Source organism: Emiliania huxleyi (assembly GCF_000372725.1).
Source record: "Emiliania huxleyi CCMP1516 unplaced genomic scaffold EMIHUscaffold_63, whole genome shotgun sequence".
Classification (NCBI taxonomy): domain Eukaryota; phylum Haptophyta; order Isochrysidales; family Noelaerhabdaceae; genus Emiliania; species Emiliania huxleyi.
In genome coordinates, this window is record NW_005197273.1 from 363,199 (window position 1) to 380,812 (window position 17,614).

Consider the following 17,614-nt stretch of genomic DNA (forward strand, 5'->3'; position numbering starts at 1 on the left):
TCGTCCTTGACGGCGTCGAGCGCGGCGCGGCCCGACTTCCTCGAGCGGCGCTGCTGCTGCGTCTCTGCCACCGGATCGGCCGTCCCAGCCGCCTCGGCCGGCTTGGAGCGCGGCTTCGTCTTCACCGGCTGCGCCGGCGTCTGAGCGCGCGGCGCTGGAGCCGGAGCCTGCTTCGGCTTGGCTGGCTGGGCGGCCGCCTCGTTGAGCGGCGTAGGCTCCGCCGCGCGCTCAGACGTCGGCGCAGCTCGGACGAGGAACTTGAGCATTATGGATGTGTGGAGCCTCGGGCTCTTCGTTGAGCCGGGCGCGCCCAGCGCGGGAACGCGAAAAAAAAGGTAGTGCCACTCACCGGCCTTCGCCAACGCCTCAAAAGTGGCGCAGAGTGAGGCGGTTCTCAACAGGCAAAGCATCGGTAACCCGCTACACTACCTGCCGCTGCCCGCTATGGGATCACAACGCTACCTCGCCTGGGCCGCTGCCCGCTACACTACCTGCCGCTGCCCGCTACACTAACTACCTGCCGCTGCCCGCTACACTACCTGCCGCTGCCCGCTATGGGATCACAATGCCGCGACGCCGCGACGCCACGACGACGCCACGATGCCGACCGGGGTGAGACATCCTCGCCTCGAGGAGTCGGCATGCTAGATGCTCTCTGAGATAGGTGGAAGCGTCGAGTCCACCAAACATCGGCCGGCTCACGCCGCCTTGGCCGCCTCTGAGCGCTTGAGCACCTCATCAAATGTCGCATAGCGCTGCGTCGCCTCATCCCATACTTGGAGGTGGAGCGAGCGCCACATGCCCTTCGCGTCGAGCACGGTAACGTCGTCGAAGGCGCCCGATGGCGCGCCCTCGTGCACCTCGCGCAGCATGTAGCCTGGGATGCGCATGCGAAAGTGGTGGATGTGGTGGTACTCGATGCCCAGCGTGAAATACTTGAGCCACGTCGGCACGACGGCCAGCGAGGAGCCGTGCATTGCGGCCTCGCGAAGCTTCCATTCGGCCGAGCCGCGCACATAACCGTGATCGTATACGTGCTGCCAATGGAAAAGGAGGACGCCCATCGTCATCGCGAGGTAGTCCCCCAGCAGCACGAGCGAGAAGATGCCGCACGCGTGGGCGGCGGGATAGCGCACGCCGAACACAATAAGCGCAGAAAGCAGCTTATCGGTGAAGCGATAGGCGGCCTTGCGGCCGGGCCGAAGCTCAAACGGCAGCCGCATCTTGAAGTACCACGTGAGCACCCCTGCGAGCGAAAAGAATGGGAGAGGGTGGCGCAGCACACGCCACAGTTGCTGCTTCCAAGCCGGCATCGCGACAAACTGGGAGGAGGTGTGGAAGACGGTCTCGCCCCAATCGTAGTCGTCCTGCCCGAGATTCCCCACATTGGCGTGGTGCAGCTGGTGACCCACATTCCAGTCTGGCGGCGTAGCACACATGACCGCCGACACATGGAGCGTGAGCCAGTTGGCCATGCGCATTCGCTTCGAGCCCTGAAAGAAAGAGCCGTGCCCGCAATCATGGAAAATCATGAATGAGCGCAGGTTCAAGCCCGCCCACAGCACGGCGAGCGCGGCACGCAGCGCAAGGCACACGCACGGCCCGATGCTAGAAGAAGCCGCGAGCCGATCGGCGGTCCACGTGGCTAGCACCCACCAGCTGGCCATGCCGCCTGCGGCTTGCATAAGCACGACGGCAGATCGCAGCGGCGTGCCGCGGAACGCGGGAATGTCCAGATACCGGCATAGGCTGTCTTTGGTCGCCTCCTCGGCCGTGGCCGGGGCGGCGTGGGGGCAGCTCTCATCTCGCGCTGCGTCGCGCCGGGCGAGGGCGAGGCGAAAGGCAACCATGGCAAACGAGGCACCTGATTCGGGTACTTGAGCACTTGAGCACTGGATAGGGTCGGTTCCGCATGGTACGGGACCCCTCGATCGTCTCGGGTACTTGCGGTCACCGAGAGGCACTAGCAACGCCTCCGTGTGGGCAGCTCACCCGCGGTCTGAACCGTGTGGGTCTGTGTCGAGTACGTGCGGATTGAGAGAGAAGTAGACGAACTGGCCCTGTGCCGTGTGGGTGGGAGGGGGGCGTTAGCTCCGCAGAACAGCTTCATTTCACCGCCGTCGGCATTGCCGAGCGGCAGGTCTGTGGTGTGTGCGCCTGGCCCTTGTGCTGAGTGCCGCCCATGAGGTTGCCATGACGAGGAGATTCCCTGCTCCACCAGCAGCGCCGTATGCCCTCCCCTTCGCTCGGGCGCGTCGCCCGAGGTGCGCAGCACCGACCAGGGGGAGGATACCATTCCGCGTAACGTATCGAACAAAAGAATTTTAGTCAGCGAACAAAAGAATTTTACAACCAAACTCCCTCGCACGACACTGGGCACGGGACTGGCGCGCACTGGCACTAACAAAAGAAATACACGCGAATTCCTGTGTCCCAATTCCCAGCCTCCCCTGCAGGCGATGGCGGTGGCGTCCCCACCGGCATGCCTCCACGGACTTGGACAGCGGTCGGAGCAGATGGGACGCCGCCAACCGCCGGCGGCGCCATGTGAAGCACGCCTTGCCAAGGCACCCCGATGCCAGCTGCTGCGCGCCCGGAGAGGTCGAGCAGCGCGGAGGCCGCGCACGCGTCGGAGGGGGCGTGGAGCGCTTGTCCCTCTGGGGGCGGCGGCGGCGCAATAGCGCGGTCCGCCGTCTCCAGCGCCGCGGAGACCGCTGTTCGGTTGTGCAGCGGCACTGCTGGTACGGGGGCAGGGATGGCTGAAGGGACAGGTTGTGCGGGCGCGGTGGCGCAAACCTCGGACGCCAAGCCAGTCGGCACGGACGCCAAGCCGCCGAGGGGCAGTTCGTAGGCGGCGGCAAAGGATCGCGCGGCAGTGGAGGCGGCGGCGGCGGCGGCGGCGGCGGCGGCGGCGGCGGCGGCGATGGCGGCGGAGTGAAGCTCATCCCTTGGCGAGATGACCTGGGTGCTGAAAAAGACGCCAGGGATCGCTTCTTCGTGGAGGGGGATGCCCATGACGTGGGCGGGATCGGTGGAGGTCAGGGAGGCCTGAGAAGTGATCCGCTGCCCTTGCGTCCAGAGGGAGGCGCTGGAGACCAGCTCGTCGATGGTGCGCCCCGTCTCAGCCGGTGTGGCCGGCAGGGTGGGAGGTGTCATGTGCATCACGCCCGCCGTTGGCGCCAGGGCCAGGGGGGGCGGGGGGGCGTGCGGGCCCAGCAGCGGCGCGAGGGTGCGCCCGATGCGAAAAGTGTACCAGCCGCACGGACCGAGCGGAAACTCGCCGAGACGATGGAGCGGAGCCGATGTTGCAAACTTCAGGATGACAATCGGCGGCCCGATGCAGTTGATGGTCTGGTTGACGACCCTGTGCGGCGGCCAGCCGTCTGCGTCGGGGCCCTCGTTCCAGCACCCGCCTCCGTGCTTGTTGGTCGGCACGCAGCCTGAGCAAACCACCCGCAAGCGGGAGGCGTGGATATGCACTCCTCTCGCTCGGCATGTGGTGCAAAACCTCTCTCTGAACGAGGCGCCAGCCTTGATCGGCACTGGCACGCACGCCGGCGTCGTGCCGCCCGACAGCAGATACCCCCAGCAGCCGGTGTGTCCTCTTTCAGCCATGACCAACTCGGTTTCCGAGGACCGGCACTTGAGGGGTGTCGCGATATCGAATTTTGAGGGTGCGATCTCGGAATTGAAGGGGGGTAACGCGGCGGTCGCTCGGTCCTCGAATTTTCTCTTTCCTTCGCTCCTCCTTATCATGCATCGCAGTCGTCGAGCCAGGCCGGCGACAGCGACCTCGCCTCTTTCAGCGGCGGCGTCGAGACAACGGGGTGCGGCTTATTTGTTGACGGCGAGACACTTGATGCAAGCTCCCGACTTGGCGGCTGCACCGCCACCATTTGCACATACATCTGAGAGAGAGAGAGAGAGAGATTTTTAGCAATATCAAACTGTCAACATGCGTCCCATCTCTGGATGGTATCGCTGGATGCACTGCGGCGGCACGCGCGCGGCGGCGGCCGGGCCCGCAGGCGCGGCGGGCTGGCCACCCGCGGTGGCACCCTGCGGCTGCGATGCGGCTGCGGCGGCGTACGTCTTGGGCGCCGGCTCCGCGGCTGGCGGCGCGGCGGCAGGGGCGGGCGGCGCCGCAGGGCTCGCGCTCGCAGGCGGCTCCGTGGCCTGCGCCTGCCGCTCCTGGCGCACAGCGCGCTCGAGCTGCGAGTGCGGGTGCAGCTGTACGATGACGTCGCCGCTCTGCGTCGCGGTGAAGGAGACCGAGTACGGCGCTTCGCCGTCGTTCTTCTTCTCCGCATAGACGAGCGCGTAGTCGCACACCTGTCGTTGGTGGTCAGTGAAGATGGTCTCTGTGCAGCGCTCGGCGGAGCCGACGCGAGAGAAGTGCCGCCTGAACGCCATGCGTCAGGCGCTGTTTGAATTGTAATACACACACTCTCTCTCTCTCTCTCCCGCGCTGGGAATTTTTTCTCGTCATCAAGATCTCGGTACGACTGTAGCACGCGTGAGGTCAGCTGGTATTCGCTCAGCCAGAAAGACCGTGCATGCAAGTCCTCAAGAAGGCCTGCGCGGGCATCCGAGGCCTCCACCCCGTCGTCAAAATCCTCATCTGCGGCGCAATCGGGCTCGGCGCCGGCCTCGTGCTAGCCTTTACCAACAGCGAGCCGTCTCCAACGTGGCGTGCGGAGTTTCTCGTCTGGTTGGGGATGCCAGGCCAGGCACGCGCTCCAACAGCTCCTCAATCTGCACGCACTCTCTGACACCCGACCCGACTTGTCTCAGCTCTACCTTCGTGCGCTCTCCGCAATGGTCGGCCCGCTCGTCTTTTGCTCGGTTGTGCTCGGATTCGCAGCCCTGGGAGAGATTGGCGCCAGCGGTGGCAAGATCATGAGGGCAGCCTTCGGTCTCTACGTGCTCACGACGTGTGTGGCACTAGCGCAGGCAAGCACCACCCAACCCGTCACCCCGTCACCCACTCACCCTTTTGGTAAATTTAATACCCTCTCCACACCCTCTGGTCAGGGCATCTTCCTCACCCTCATCACTCGGCCAGCATGGGACACGACCGACCAAGGCTCGAACCGAGTCCTCGTGTCTCCCCCCGCCGTCCCGTATGATGCTAAGGACCGGTGTGTCAGCCTGGGCACGGAGGAGCGCCAGTCTCGGAACCAGCTCTCGGAAGCAACCGTCTCGGGAGACCTTCGCGTAGGCGCGTGACCCTCGGATACAAGGACGGCGTCTGGTGCTGCCCGCCGGGCGAGGCGGTGGCGGGCGCCTACCGCTTCACCGCGGCGGAGGCGGCGCGCGTGGACGTGCTCTTCGAGGGCGCCCCCTCCGCTGTCCGCGTGACGGAGCTGTCCTACTACTACCCGGGCATGGTCACCTTTGACTTGCCCGACGCCGTCAGCGGCGGCGGCGACCAGCGGGACGTGTTGGCGGGCCGCACCAACCTGACGCTGTACGATGCGGGAGGCGACGTCGTCCTCTCCTCCGGCCTCGAGGTGACCGGAGGCTCGTCGAGCGAGCGCGGCGCCATCTCGGTCTCGCTCGGGCTGCTCTACGACGTGTGGTGCCGGAACCTTCTAGGAACCTTCTAGGAACCTTCTAGGTCTCGCTCGAGGGGCTGCTCTACGACGTGGTGCCGGACAACCTGGTCGGCATCTTCTACGGGCCGGGCGGCTCCGCCTCCCTCCTCTCGATCATCTCCTTTGGGATCGCCTTTGCGCTCGCCGCGCTCATCCAAGGACGCACACCGGGCTCCACGAGCCTCGTCCTCCCCTTCCTGCAAGAGTTCCTCGACACCCTCATGCACATCATCCTCGGCGTCGTCGCGCTCACGCCGGTCGCCGTCGGCTCGCTCATCCTGCAGGCGGTCGGCCAAAACAGCAGCGACGAGCTGGCCGAGGCCATGTCGTCGCTCGGCATCGTCGTGGCGTGCATCCTCGCGGCGAACCTCTTCCACACCGTCGCCGTGCTGCCCTCGCTCGTGTACTGCGCGAGCCGGCGAAACCCGTACGCCCACCTCAGGGGGATGCTGCGCGCGGCGGGCGTGGCGGCGGGCTCCTCCTCCTCCGCCGTCACGCTGCCGGTGACGATGGAGTGCTGCGAGGGGCTCGGATACGACCCCGCCATCTCGCGTTTCGGCCTCGCCCCCCCCTCGCTCGGCACCTCGCCTCCTCCCCGGTGCAGGTGAGAGACCCGGAGGTGGCCCGAGAGCGTAGGCCTCTCGCTCGGCTGCACAATCTCGATGGACGGCGCGGCGGTGCTGATGTCGGCGGTCACCATCTGGCTCGGCGTCATGGCGGGACAGACATTCACCGCCGCCAAGGTGCCGCGCCACTCATTAGGGTAGCGTTACTAGCCGGGGTAGCGTCACGTTGCTGTCCCCATAGGGCAGCGGCAGTGCTAGTGGCCATGCCGTCCCCGTGCCACACACACTTTTGTGCGTGTCGTCCCTGCCACACCCTTCTAGCTTCGCGGGTGGGTAGAGGCGCGGCGGGGGAGTACTTAGGTGCTCGTCCTCCTCATCATCGTCGTCCTTTCTTCGATGGGCGCCTCGCCCACGCCCGGTATCATACCCACGATCATACTGATCTTCGGCGCGGTCTACGGCACCGCGGTGCCGCTGCCAGAGGAGAGAGCGAGTTCTCCGTGGCCGCGGCGATGCCCAGCGAGAGGCGTAACGCGAGGGATGTGCTCGAGCTCATAGGAGATCGCGTACGTCGCCGCGGTCGACTGGCTCATCGACCGTTCCGCGACGGTGTGGCCCTTATACACACACACACACACACACGCACGCACGCACGCACTCCACACACGCACGCACGCACGCACGCACGCACGCACGCACGCACGCACGCACACGCACCTCACACGCACGCGCACACACCCACGCACACCGCTCGCGCCTTGCACTGAGCGTCAATGCCGAGGGGCTTCTGTTAGCAGACGTGGAGTCGCGAGGGTGTCGCCCCCCTTGCCCCACCACCCTTGTGGGTGTGGAGACTGACGTGTATCTCACCGTACCCACCTTCCCTTAGGTGACCAACGTGCTCTCCGACTCGTTTGTGGTCTGCATCCTAGACAAGTGGTTCGGCGCCGCTGCGGTAAGTGGTTCGGCAGAGGCGGAGGCCCGGGGACCCTCCTCGGCCGGTGCCTTCGTGAGCCTCGCTGGATTCGGGGCGGTTCGCGCCGAGGCAGCCACAGCCACCAAGAGCGTGCTCGCCGACTTCTTCGCCCTCCACACGTCGCTCTCCAGCCCGCTGCCGCTGTGGCGGCGGCAGCGGCGCGTCATTTCCGGCGGCTCTGCCACCACCGCCACGGTGGAGGCGGAGGCGTTGGACTTGGCGGAGCCGGAGGCGACAGATGGGGCAGTGGCGCCAGAGAACACCCGCGACTTCTCCCATAGCCGCGGGGCGTGAAACACGCCGTGGCGTGCTCTTATCGCGAGCGTACCTTAACCTAGGGTCATGTCTTTGCACCCACGGTGGTGGGCTGCACTGGTTGCAGGCCAGCTCATGCATGGCGATGCATGGCGAGCAGGCGATGATGCTTGCGTAGCGGGTTGTTGCGCATGTTGGCGAGTGTGTGCATGTGCATGTGCATGCACATGTGGCATGTGTCAAATCGAACGCCTTCCCGCAAAAACGAACCACACTCCACACACACATATTTCCCCTCTTTTTTTCTCTGAGTTCGCTGCACTTTCAGGTCGACGGCCTGCTCGCTTGGTCGACCGGCTCCGACTGGCTTGGCTCCGACCTGCTTGGCTCCGACTAATTCAGCCGCTCCACACGCTTTGCGCTGCCGGCGAGGCATCCTGCAAGCGATGATCACAATCAAGGCCGTGGTGCCGCCCGCACGCGATGCCATGCTGCGCCTGCGCCACCGGGCATCATCCCTCTCCGTCGCTGCGCAATGGAGTCGGAACATGAGCAAGGCGTCGGTGGTAGCCTCGCCGCCGGCCGATGAGAGTGGCTAGAAACGAATTGAGAGTCATAACGCCTAGGCTGCCTCCTACATCCGTCTTGGCGGTGGGAGCTAGGGCGGAGGGGGTGAGGGTAGGGTGATAGGATAACCCATTGCATCACTTCGTCCTCAGCGCGAGGCTTTTTGAATCGTGCGTGTGCGAGAGCCGTTTTTTGAAATCTTTTCGGGCTGGTAAATTTCCGCGAAGTCCCCTGTCGAGCGAGACACGCTTTTGGCCCAGCGCCAAGCCACCTCAGTCGCGACGACGAGGCTTCTTGCCCTCCTCCTAGTGCTCTGTGCACCGGCCGAAGCCATGCGGACGCGCTTTGTCTGGTGCGCAGCCTCTCTCGCCCTTGCCCTCGGTGGCACCGCCCGAGACAGACTGCAGCAGCACTGTGTGCTGAGCGGGCGCAGCTCTCCTCCTGAGGCCAGCGCCCGCCACGCTGCGCAGGTGGGTGCGCAACGACCTCCGCCTACACGACAACCCTTGCCTCGCCCGCATCCTCGCGCACAAGGGCGAGGCGGAGGCGCGTCGCTCCCGAGACGCTTCCGAGAGCTTCCATGTGGATGCACCATTGCGGAGTCCACGTGGATGCACCGTCCGTCTCACCGCGCATTGCACGAGATCTGCACGCCACGCCACGCCGCGTCACAGCAGCCCGCGACCTGCCCATGTCGCGACCCGCAGGTGTTGCCTGTCTTTTTGTTTGACCCGCGGCAGTACCGGCGCACGGCGCGCGGCTGCGACAAGACGGGCCCCTTCCGCGCCAAGTTCCTGTACGATTCCGTCCTCGACCTGCGCCAGCAGCTGCGCGGCATCGGCAGCGACTTGCTCGTCGGTGTGGGCAAGCCGGAGGAGCTGCTGCCGCGGCTGGTGCGAGATCGAGCCGAGATTGAGCCGAGGTCGAGCCGAGGTCGAGCCGAGGTCGAGCCGAGGTCGAGACTTAGCACACCAGCTACTGGTCCCACACCTGCGGACCTCACACCTGCGGACACCTCGCGCCTGCGGACTGATCGGCCGCTCGTCGACAGGTCGCTCCTCGCGGCGAGGGCGACACGCATACGACGATCCTCTGCCAGGAGCAAGTCACGTCCGAGGAGCTTCGGGTGGACCGCGCGCTCCGCTCGGCGCTGCCGGCGGGGAGCTGCCAGTTCAAGCCCGTGTGGGGCGGCTCGCTGTATGACCGGAGCGAGCTGCCCGCGAGGCAAGCCCTCGATTCCTCGACCCTTCCGTGAGCCTTCTTGGAACCTTCCGGCAGGAGCGAGCTGCCCTACCGGCAAGATCTCTCCGACCTGCCGGACGGCTTCACGCCCTTCCGCAACAAGGCGGGGAGGCCGGTGCCGCGTGGGGACGCCTCATGTGTTCATCGATCCATCCATCCCTTCATTATTGGGCAGGTGGAGAGCCGGTGCGAGGTGCGGGCGCCGATCAAGCGACCGGGCAACGGAGACCTGCCGCTGCCGCCCGCCGACGCGCTGGCGGCGGCGGCGCCTCTCAGCTGCACGGCGCTGCCGCCGTTGCCAGAGATTGGGCTGAGCGAGGCGGCCCTCGGGGAGGCGTCTCGAACCCTGAGGCGTGACGCCGTCCCGCGACCTCTCCCGGACCGTTCCCGGAACCTTCCCGCAGGCGCCGGACCCGCGAGGCGTGATGCCGTTCCCTGGCGGCGAAGCCGCCGCCCTCGCCAGGCACTACCTCGCCATCTCCTTAGCCGCTCCCTGGTACTCCCTTTTCACTCCCCACAGCTCCCCACCAGCTCCCCACCAGCTCCCCACCAGCTCCCCACCAGCTCCCCACCAGCTCCCCACCAGCTCCCCACCAGCTCCCCCCGCCAGGCTCAAGCACTACCTCTGGGACAGCGACGCCCTCGCCACCTACTTCGAGACGCGCAACGGCATGCTCGGCGCGGACTACTCGTCCAAGTTCGCGCCGTGGCTCGCGCATGGCTGCCTCTCGCCGCGACAGGTGGCGCACGAGTGCCGCAGGTACAGAGTACGAGTAGTAGTCAGCGACTCTTCAAGAAGAACCAACGCCCCTGACGCCGAGCTGCTGCCGCAAGGTACGAGGGCGCACGCGTGCAGAACAAGTCCACGTACTGGATGGTCTTCGAGCTCATCTGGCGCGACTTCTTCAAGCTGTACTGCGCCAAGCACGGCGAGATGCGCCTCGACGGCTCCACCCCACTGCACCTCCACCCCACTCCTCGAGAGAGACTAACCCCCCCGCCCCCTCCCCCCCTCCTACATCCCTCGTGAACTGTCCTGGAACTATCCTGCAGGCGACGCCGTCTTCCTCGAGGGAGGGCCGATCGGGTCGCACCAGTCGTGGCGCTCCGACGCGCAGCTGCTCCAGCGCTGGAAGGATGGCGAGCTCGGCGTGCCGCTCGTCGACGCAAACATGCGCGAGCTCAAGGCGACCGGGTTCATGTCGAACCGCGGGCGGCAAAACGTCGCCTCCTACCTCGCCCTCGACCTGCAGCTCGACTGGCGCGAGGGCGCCGAGCACTTCGAGGCGCTCCTGCTCGACTACGACGTCTGCTCCAACTGGGGCAACTGGGTCTCGGCGGCGGGGCTGACCGGAGGCCGCGTCAACCGCTTCAACATCGTCAAGCAGTCCAAGGACTACGACACCGACGGCGCCTACGTGCGCCACTGGCTGCCAGAGCTCAAAGATGTGCCGTCGCAGTTTGTGCACGAGCCGTGGAAGATGGGGCGGGCCGAGCAGGAGAGGTTCGGCTGCCGCATCGGGACGCACGGCGACGCCGCCTCCGACTACCCCAACCCGCCAAAGTCGTTCTTCCAGTACGGCGGAGGCGGCGGCGGCGGCAAGGGCGGTGGCGGCAAGGGCGGCGCCGGCAAGGGCGGCGGCCGTGGCAAGGGCGGCGGCCCGAAGGGGCCTGGTTCTGCTGGCCCACGCGGGAATGGCGGGGGCGGCAGGGCGCGTGCCGGGGCGCCGGTGAGGGGGCGCGTTCAACACGCGTACTGAGAGCGCGGTTGCCTCTCGAAAGAACTGTGACCGTGTGTGAGCCGCTGCGCGCCGCCTTGCTTCATCAGGATTTCCCCGCTTGCATCATATCATGGTTTTCGCCATGATATTATGGAGTCATGATATCCGAAAGCTTGGCACGTCATTTTCACGCTCTTGAAATCACACCTTGCGATTTCACACAAGGATCACGCTCTTGAAATCACACCTTGCGATTTCACACAAAGAAATCACGCTTGCCGCTCGGAGCCCGGAGCGATTTTTTGTTTGGTGCCGGTATACTACGGTAAAAATGTATATAGCTGCGCGCGCTTCTACTGTACACGCGGGCGCAACGAACATGGCTAGTACAGCAGAGCACATGCTCATGGCCTCCCCGGGGAAGTGCGAGAGTCGTGCGGTCAGCCCCAGCCGACTTAACCTTCAGTTGCCGTCCCCACAGTGTGCGAGCTCGCTGGGGGGGGCGGGGGAATCGTTGAGAAATAAATAACAAATATACCGCTACTGAGCTCCCCGGCCCTGGATGTGAGGCTAATGATTGCACTCCAAGTGCTCCAAGTGCACCGCGCACACCAAACAAGGGGTGCGAGAATCGGAGAGAGACTGCGAAGTGAGATAGGAAGAGGCGGACGCCCAACCAAGGGTGGGCGACGGCTAGCGCACCACACCCCTCTCCTTAAAATCCCTGTGTGGTGGCGGCGTGTGAGTGAGTATTCTTGATACGAAACCACGACGACACGCACCAGTCGACTCGCATCGGTTGCCCTCTGGGGGGAGGTGGGGGCCCCCGGAGGCACCATGCGCCGCGCCGCAGTGCGGAAACGGGGCTCCGGCTCTACTAGTCTCTACTAGCACCGACTTCCCGATTAAGCTAGGTTAATCAGAGGGCAGATTTGGAGAGATCTCGAGGAGTACACACAGATAGACCCTCCAATCATGAGAAACCTCCAACCTGATCGGTCGTACTGACCGCCGACAGATCACTCCAGACAGCAGACAGGCCGACGTCTGCACGCGGCCGGCCGGGCGAGAGGCTTGACATGATCCGACCCTGCGACCCTGACGCTGCTGCTCTAGCTATCAGATAACTGCTGACTGCTGCCACAATGTGTGACCGGTGCTGGCCCACTTGGCGGCCTTCCCGGTCAGTGGTGAGGCGCAGTTCAGAGCTGTCGATGGCGCGATGCCGCACTGGTCCCACATTGGTGACACGAGACCACCACGTTTGCCGGTCCAAGGGAGAGGCACTGGCGCTGTCCTGAGAAAGTGCATGGTCCCTCTTGACTGCCCATGCGCGCGAGGCTGTGTAGGCATAGCCTCGAGAGTGCCAGCAGCCAGTCGCCGAGGCAGTTTGTGACGCGCATTGCGTCAGAAGCGTGCACGCGCTGGAAGGACACCTTCCTACTGGCCGTACGATCAGGTCGTCACTGAATGCTTGATACTAAGGCCGCGAGCTATGCAGGTGGTCAATTGTGCAGCAGGGCACGGTCAGCAGCGCCGACAGGCTGTCGCAAGGCGTGATAGCATGGCCGCAAGTACGGCGAATTCCTTGAAAACAAGTAAAAAATCGCGCAAAAAAGAAAAAAAATCCCGAAAAAATCGGCGCCTGCGGCGGGCCGTGGGACCCCATCTCCCCCCCGCATGGATACCCTCTAGGGCCCCCGCCTCCCCCCAGAGCGGTTGCCTCCATGAACGGCGGAGCTATTCTCGCGCCCACACCACACCTGGCTCCAACGTGGACACGCCCATAGCTGGGGACACTACTAGGTCACGCATGGCATCACAGAAGTTTTATCTCTGGGCCCCGAAAGGCATCTCTAGCAGTGTCGTTACACATGCCCCCTCCCCTCCTGGGCGCATGCGCCTCCCGTCTCGCCAGAGCATAAGCCTTTGGCGTGTGGCGAGACGAGTTTTTCGCCATCGCTGCGAGCAGCAAACCACTCGCCGCAACAGCCGGAGGCATCGCCGCGGCACTGGCTGCGCCGCGGTCCCGCACCCGTCGACGCAGCTCCCCCCGCGGAAGACCGCGCGTAGCGACGTCTTGACGATCGAGATGAGCGTGCCTGAAGCTCGCCCACCTACTGCCCCTGAGAGTTGGTTATTGAGTGGGATCAGCTCCCCCCCTTGGGATCGAAGCCGCCACAACCTCGCACCCAACACCACAGGCGGGATCAGAGAGAGACTCCGCACCGGACACCGCCCGGGCACAGACCCCCTACCCGTCGGATCGCACAGAGGGCCCCCTCGGAGCAGCCCACACACAATCTCGCATCGGCAGATTGAGTGCCTGAGTCAGGCAGACAGCACAGACAAGAGGAGAGAGAGGAGAGAGAGAGAGAGAGAGAGAGAGAGGAGAGGGTGAGGGTGTGAACACACGTGAGGAGTGGGGAGGGTGTCTCATCCTGAATCTGAAATCATTGCTGCTCTATCCACCCGCGCCTTCTTCTGCCCCTTCCGTCGTCCATAACGCTTCCACGTCTCCACCTCCTCCTCGCATCCGCTCGAGTCTGATTCCGAAATCTGTATTTCTTCGCTCTGATCCGCCTCCGCTTGCCTCCTCTCCTCTCTCACCCGCCGATTGCTCTCCTCCAACGACCACTGAATCGCCTTCTCCTCCCGTTCCTCGCTCTGACGCAGCCATTTCTCCACCCTTCCAGTCCCCTCTCCACTCTCTCTCTCTCTCTCTCTCTCGGTGCAGCGCGGCCACCATGCGGCGCGACGTGCCCGCAGACTTTTTTTTATTCTTTTTGGAGCAGCGGGCGGCCTGCACATGCCAGCACTCCTCGCCGCCGCGGTCTGGGCGGCCGCTTTTTCGCCCGCCGCCGTCCTCTTCGCGACGGTCGTGGCGCGCCGGCCCGTCCTCGTGGTCCTCGTTTTTCTCTCGGCGTTCGCATGGTCTCGACGCTCCGTCAGCATTGCGCTCTCCCCGCGAGCGACGCAAAACACGCCGCGGTGCTCCCATAGGCTCCTCTCCATCTCCCTCGCCGCCGCCCTTGCCGCGGCGCTGAGGGCGGCGGTGCCCGCTGCCGGCACGTCGGTGGCAGTGGTGGCGGCGGCGGCGGCACTCTGCCAGGAAGGGAGTCGGTACGGCATGTACAGCGCGTACGTCCTCTTCCTCCGCTCGCTGCGCCAGCTGGGCGTGGCCGTCGACACCGGCCCGCCCGCCGCGCACCTGCTCAGCGCCGCCGTGGCGAACGGGGTTGGCATCTGGGCGGCGTACACGCTCGTTCTATACGGCGACGTGCTCTGGCGGTCCAGCCTGCCCGGCAGCCTGTACAGCGACCAGTGCGAGGGGCTCTCCACCTTCGCCGTCGACGCGATGAGCGCGTGCGGCATTGGCCTGGTCAACGTGCTCCTTTCGTGCATCGGCTGGGTCGCCGCCTACCCGCGCCGCTCGCCCGCCCTGGCGGCTACGACAGTCGGCTTGCACGTCGCCGCCACCGCCGCCACCGCACTCAACGCAGGCCCGCGCGGCCTGGCGAAGGACGGCTGCTCCGCCTCGCTGCCCGCCCTCGGCGGCGCCGTCCTCCTCTCCGCCGCCGTCGCCGCCTTCTCCACTCGCGACGGCGGGGCGGCGGCGGCTCGAGACCTCGGGCTCTGCTCCGGCGTCGTCCGCTTCAAGGAGAAAGACGAGCCGCTCCTATCCTCGCAGAGCCGCGCGCACCGCTCCTCCGCGCCGCTCGACGAGCCACCACCCGAGGAGACGACGCGACAGAGGCTGAACCGACCAAGCGCCGCGGCGTCGGGGGACTGAAAGATCACCGAATACTAAGCGAGACGCAACGTGTGACTGAATGGGGGGCGCGCAGGTGGGGGCGCGCGGCCAGGGAGTCGTGATCCACCTGTCGAAAGGGGGAGATAGACAGAACATCAGTTTTTGTGGAAAACACACATCGAGCATCGGGAACGGCTGTGGTGTCCGCGCCGCGTCTCTCTGGCACAGACGGAGCAGCGCGGACCGCGCCAGCGGAGAGCGGTCGCTGCTCCGCCCCTCCGTCGCGCGCGCCGCGCGCGCGCTGCCGCCGCCGCCGCCGCCGCCGCCGCCCCCTCCTCGCCGTCTTCCCCACCCCTACCCTCTGTTGCGTGCACGCGCGCGTCGCGCGCTGCGCGCCCCGCCCCCGCCCGAGCTAGCGTGTGGGGAGAGCGGCATTGTGGCACGGTGCGGAGTGCATTGCCGTTCTTAACGGAGTCGCTTAGGCGGCTCCGGTGGTGAGCCGGTGTGTGTGCCAGTCCGCGCCAGTCCGCGCCCTTGTCGTGCCAGTGTGCTGTGAGAGAGGCTTTTAAGAATTCTTCTTTCCTACATAGGCGACCTATGCACCCACCCAAGCTCGGGATGCGGGGCCGGCCTCGAGGCGCTCCGGCGGCTTACGAGTCCGCGAGCCCTCGGGGTAGATGGCTGGCGGACACGGTCCGCTGTGCCTGTCCGGCAAACTGCAGCCACCGCATAGCCGAGGTCCTAGCGGGACAGGCTGCCGATACCAGAATCTGGCACCATCGCTCCCGCTGTTGCGGCTTGGCTGAGCCGGCGGCCGCTGCTCGCGCCGCTCCGCGCGCCATTCGTCGAGGGCGTAGATGGTGCCTCCAGGGAAAGAGGCGCGCTCTCTCGGCAATCTCAGCTATTCCGCTCCCCACTCACTCGAGGCGTCGGGCATACTGAGCCCGATTTGATACCTATTCACACGGCACGGGTGAAGACACGCTCTGCACAAGCGGGCGACCGGCCCAGAAGCTGCTTTGCCGGTGGGAGGTGTTGGTGGGCATGTAGCAGCCGAGTAGCAGGCTCTTGCCGCCGTCGCGTGGCGGCCCAGTCTGCGGCGACAGCTTCCCGTCCACAAACCAGGGCACCTCCGGCGGGTGGCGCGCTATCGCCTCCTCCGTCGCACGCGTTAGAAACCTAGTTGGCAAAGATCGGTCGCGAGCCATCGCTCTCGCTGTACAGTGCATACGCCCTCCTCGGCGTCGCATCCACACCAGGTGAGTCGAGATATGCCTTTTTCGCGTCTATAGCGCACTTTGCACGGGCAGCCCACGTGTGCCGCTCGAGGACCAGGGTGCGGGCGGCGGTGACGATCGCACGCCTCTCCTCCTCGTGGCTCAGATAGTGGTGCACCTCGCGAGGCAATCGGAAGATAGCCGAGGCAGAAGAGATCTAGCCGAGATCTACAAGAGAGAGCTCGGATCAGCCGAGTCGATAATACCTTTCGGAGCATGTCCTCCATGCCGTCGAACATCACCAAATGCACGCCGTCCTCCCAGAGCGACGTCTCGTTCACGCGGTTGCACAGCAGTAGCGTCGTGCCCGAAGCGAGCACCTCGAAGAAGCGCGTTCCAACAATCCCCTCCGGGCCAGTCGTGCTCACCTGCCCACAGCATGCGTTGTGCGAGCAGCACATCTTCACACTAGGAAAGCCATCCGCGGGCCGGTTGTGCTCACCCAAATCTTGGTGCGCGCGATCTGCTTCACGTAGTTGACTCGCGACAATGTGAACCACCGGTTGCCGCCACCGCCCGCAACGTTCTTCTTGTCCCAAGACCCAAAGTAAGTCCGGAGCCGGGCCGGGTCACTGCGCAGTGCTGCGGTGATCTCCGCCCTGAGAGCATACTTGGGTCCGCTCGAGCCCTGCAGGGAGTGGGCGGAGGGGTGGAGGGTAGGGCAAGCAGGGTTGGGTGGGAGGGCGGCGGAGTGGAGGGCGACCGTGAAGCCGATGTCAAATGGTTGGTCGGTGAAGTTGCCTGCAAACTTCCCGTAAACGGACGCGTCCACCCCGAAGGGCATCCAGTGATACGGCAGCCCACCACTTGCCGTGAACTCAGCCGCCTTGCGGCTTCCGAGCCACGTGAATCCTGCAGCGGCGCCGAGGTTGGTCGCCCACTGCAGCTTCGCGGTGACTGATCCCGTGAGCTCTGTGGCCGAGGTGTACATCTTATTTTGCAGCACCACCAGCGGGACCGTTGCCAGCTGAGCGCGGCTGAGCCCAAGTGGCTCTAGTGCATTGACCACGTTCGTCGCGTACCGCGGTCCAACCACGATCAGCTGGAAGCGCTTCGCGTCGAGGCGACACTTTCCGGTTGCTGCGTCGGCCTCGATCACTGAACTGTGAGACACCCGAATCACCTGGGGAACGCAACGGTGTCAGCGCTCTTGGAAGGCAGTGGATACGCGATGGCATCCAAGCTCTGTGGAAGGTGGGGAGAGTGGTCGTACCTCATGCAACGCGGAGAAGGCCGAGCGCACGTCACAGTAGTAACTCCAGGTGCGGCAGTCGAGGCGGCCTTCGACCCACAGCACCCTCCAGCGGGGCGGCGAGTAGTCAGCCACTCGGTCGTACCGCACGACTGGAAGCATCGCGAGGAGGGGAGGGCTACGAGGTCCTCTTTTCCGCCCGCGGTACGCGGCGCGCGATACGCCACGAGATCGGCCGGAGATCGTCGGACCAACAGCGCCGAACCTAAACCTAAAAAGAAGAAAAGAGAGATTTTCCCGCAAACTCTCGGAGTCTCCACGTCTCCAACGTTCGCTCCTGTTCATGCCCCAGCCGCAGCGGAGGTGCCGCACAACCCGCGGATTTGACTACCCCGATTCAATTGGCGAGCGCTTCGCGCTCGCACTGCAACATGGAACGCACCATGGGCTCGGCCGACGCTTTCGAG

The 17,614-nt window shown here is 65.2% G+C and overlaps 5 protein-coding genes across 5 annotated transcripts; 3 read left to right on the forward strand and 2 right to left on the reverse strand.

The window, feature by feature from the left end:
- Positions 1-340: 340 nt before the first annotated feature.
- On the reverse strand, positions 341-1,867 carry EMIHUDRAFT_437693 (hypothetical protein). The gene has a single exon (XM_005763504.1). It carries the CDS (start codon positions 1,848-1,850, stop codon positions 699-701), a length of 1,152 nt encoding a protein of 383 aa, XP_005763561.1. The 5' UTR covers positions 1,851-1,867; the 3' UTR covers positions 341-698.
- Positions 1,868-4,556: 2,689 nt separating this feature from the next.
- Positions 4,557-7,656, forward strand: EMIHUDRAFT_452506 (hypothetical protein; the record flags this gene model as incomplete). Its single annotated transcript, XM_005763505.1, has 9 exons — positions 4,557-4,706; positions 4,795-4,923; positions 5,035-5,141; positions 5,222-5,552; positions 5,621-6,149; positions 6,234-6,340; positions 6,524-6,631; positions 6,722-6,772; positions 7,053-7,656. The coding sequence occupies 9 exons, from the start codon at positions 4,557-4,559 to the stop codon at positions 7,431-7,433; spliced, it is 1,893 nt and encodes a 630-aa protein (XP_005763562.1). The 3' UTR covers positions 7,434-7,656.
- Positions 7,657-8,293: 637 nt separating this feature from the next.
- CRY4 (putative Cry-DASH cryptochrome) lies at positions 8,294-11,086 on the forward strand (the record flags this gene model as incomplete). Its single annotated transcript, XM_005763506.1, has 11 exons — positions 8,294-8,313; positions 8,432-8,543; positions 8,669-8,815; positions 9,013-9,158; positions 9,240-9,318; positions 9,379-9,564; positions 9,608-9,699; positions 9,814-9,963; positions 10,038-10,080; positions 10,277-10,767; positions 11,032-11,086. 11 exons carry the CDS (start codon positions 8,294-8,296, stop codon positions 11,084-11,086), a joined length of 1,521 nt encoding a protein of 506 aa, XP_005763563.1.
- Positions 11,087-13,733: 2,647 nt separating this feature from the next.
- Positions 13,734-14,717, forward strand: EMIHUDRAFT_214969 (hypothetical protein; the record flags this gene model as incomplete). The annotated part of the gene is made up of 3 exons (XM_005763507.1): positions 13,734-13,858; positions 14,063-14,336; positions 14,586-14,717. The coding sequence occupies 3 exons, from the start codon at positions 13,734-13,736 to the stop codon at positions 14,715-14,717; spliced, it is 531 nt and encodes a 176-aa protein (XP_005763564.1).
- Positions 14,718-15,328: 611 nt separating this feature from the next.
- EMIHUDRAFT_214970 (hypothetical protein) lies at positions 15,329-17,309 on the reverse strand (the record flags this gene model as incomplete). The annotated part of the gene is made up of 8 exons (XM_005763508.1): positions 15,329-15,345; positions 15,456-15,542; positions 15,682-15,857; positions 15,976-16,073; positions 16,162-16,323; positions 16,398-16,583; positions 16,659-17,078; positions 17,169-17,309. 8 exons carry the CDS (start codon positions 17,307-17,309, stop codon positions 15,329-15,331), a joined length of 1,287 nt encoding a protein of 428 aa, XP_005763565.1.
- Positions 17,310-17,614: the final 305 nt, after the last annotated feature.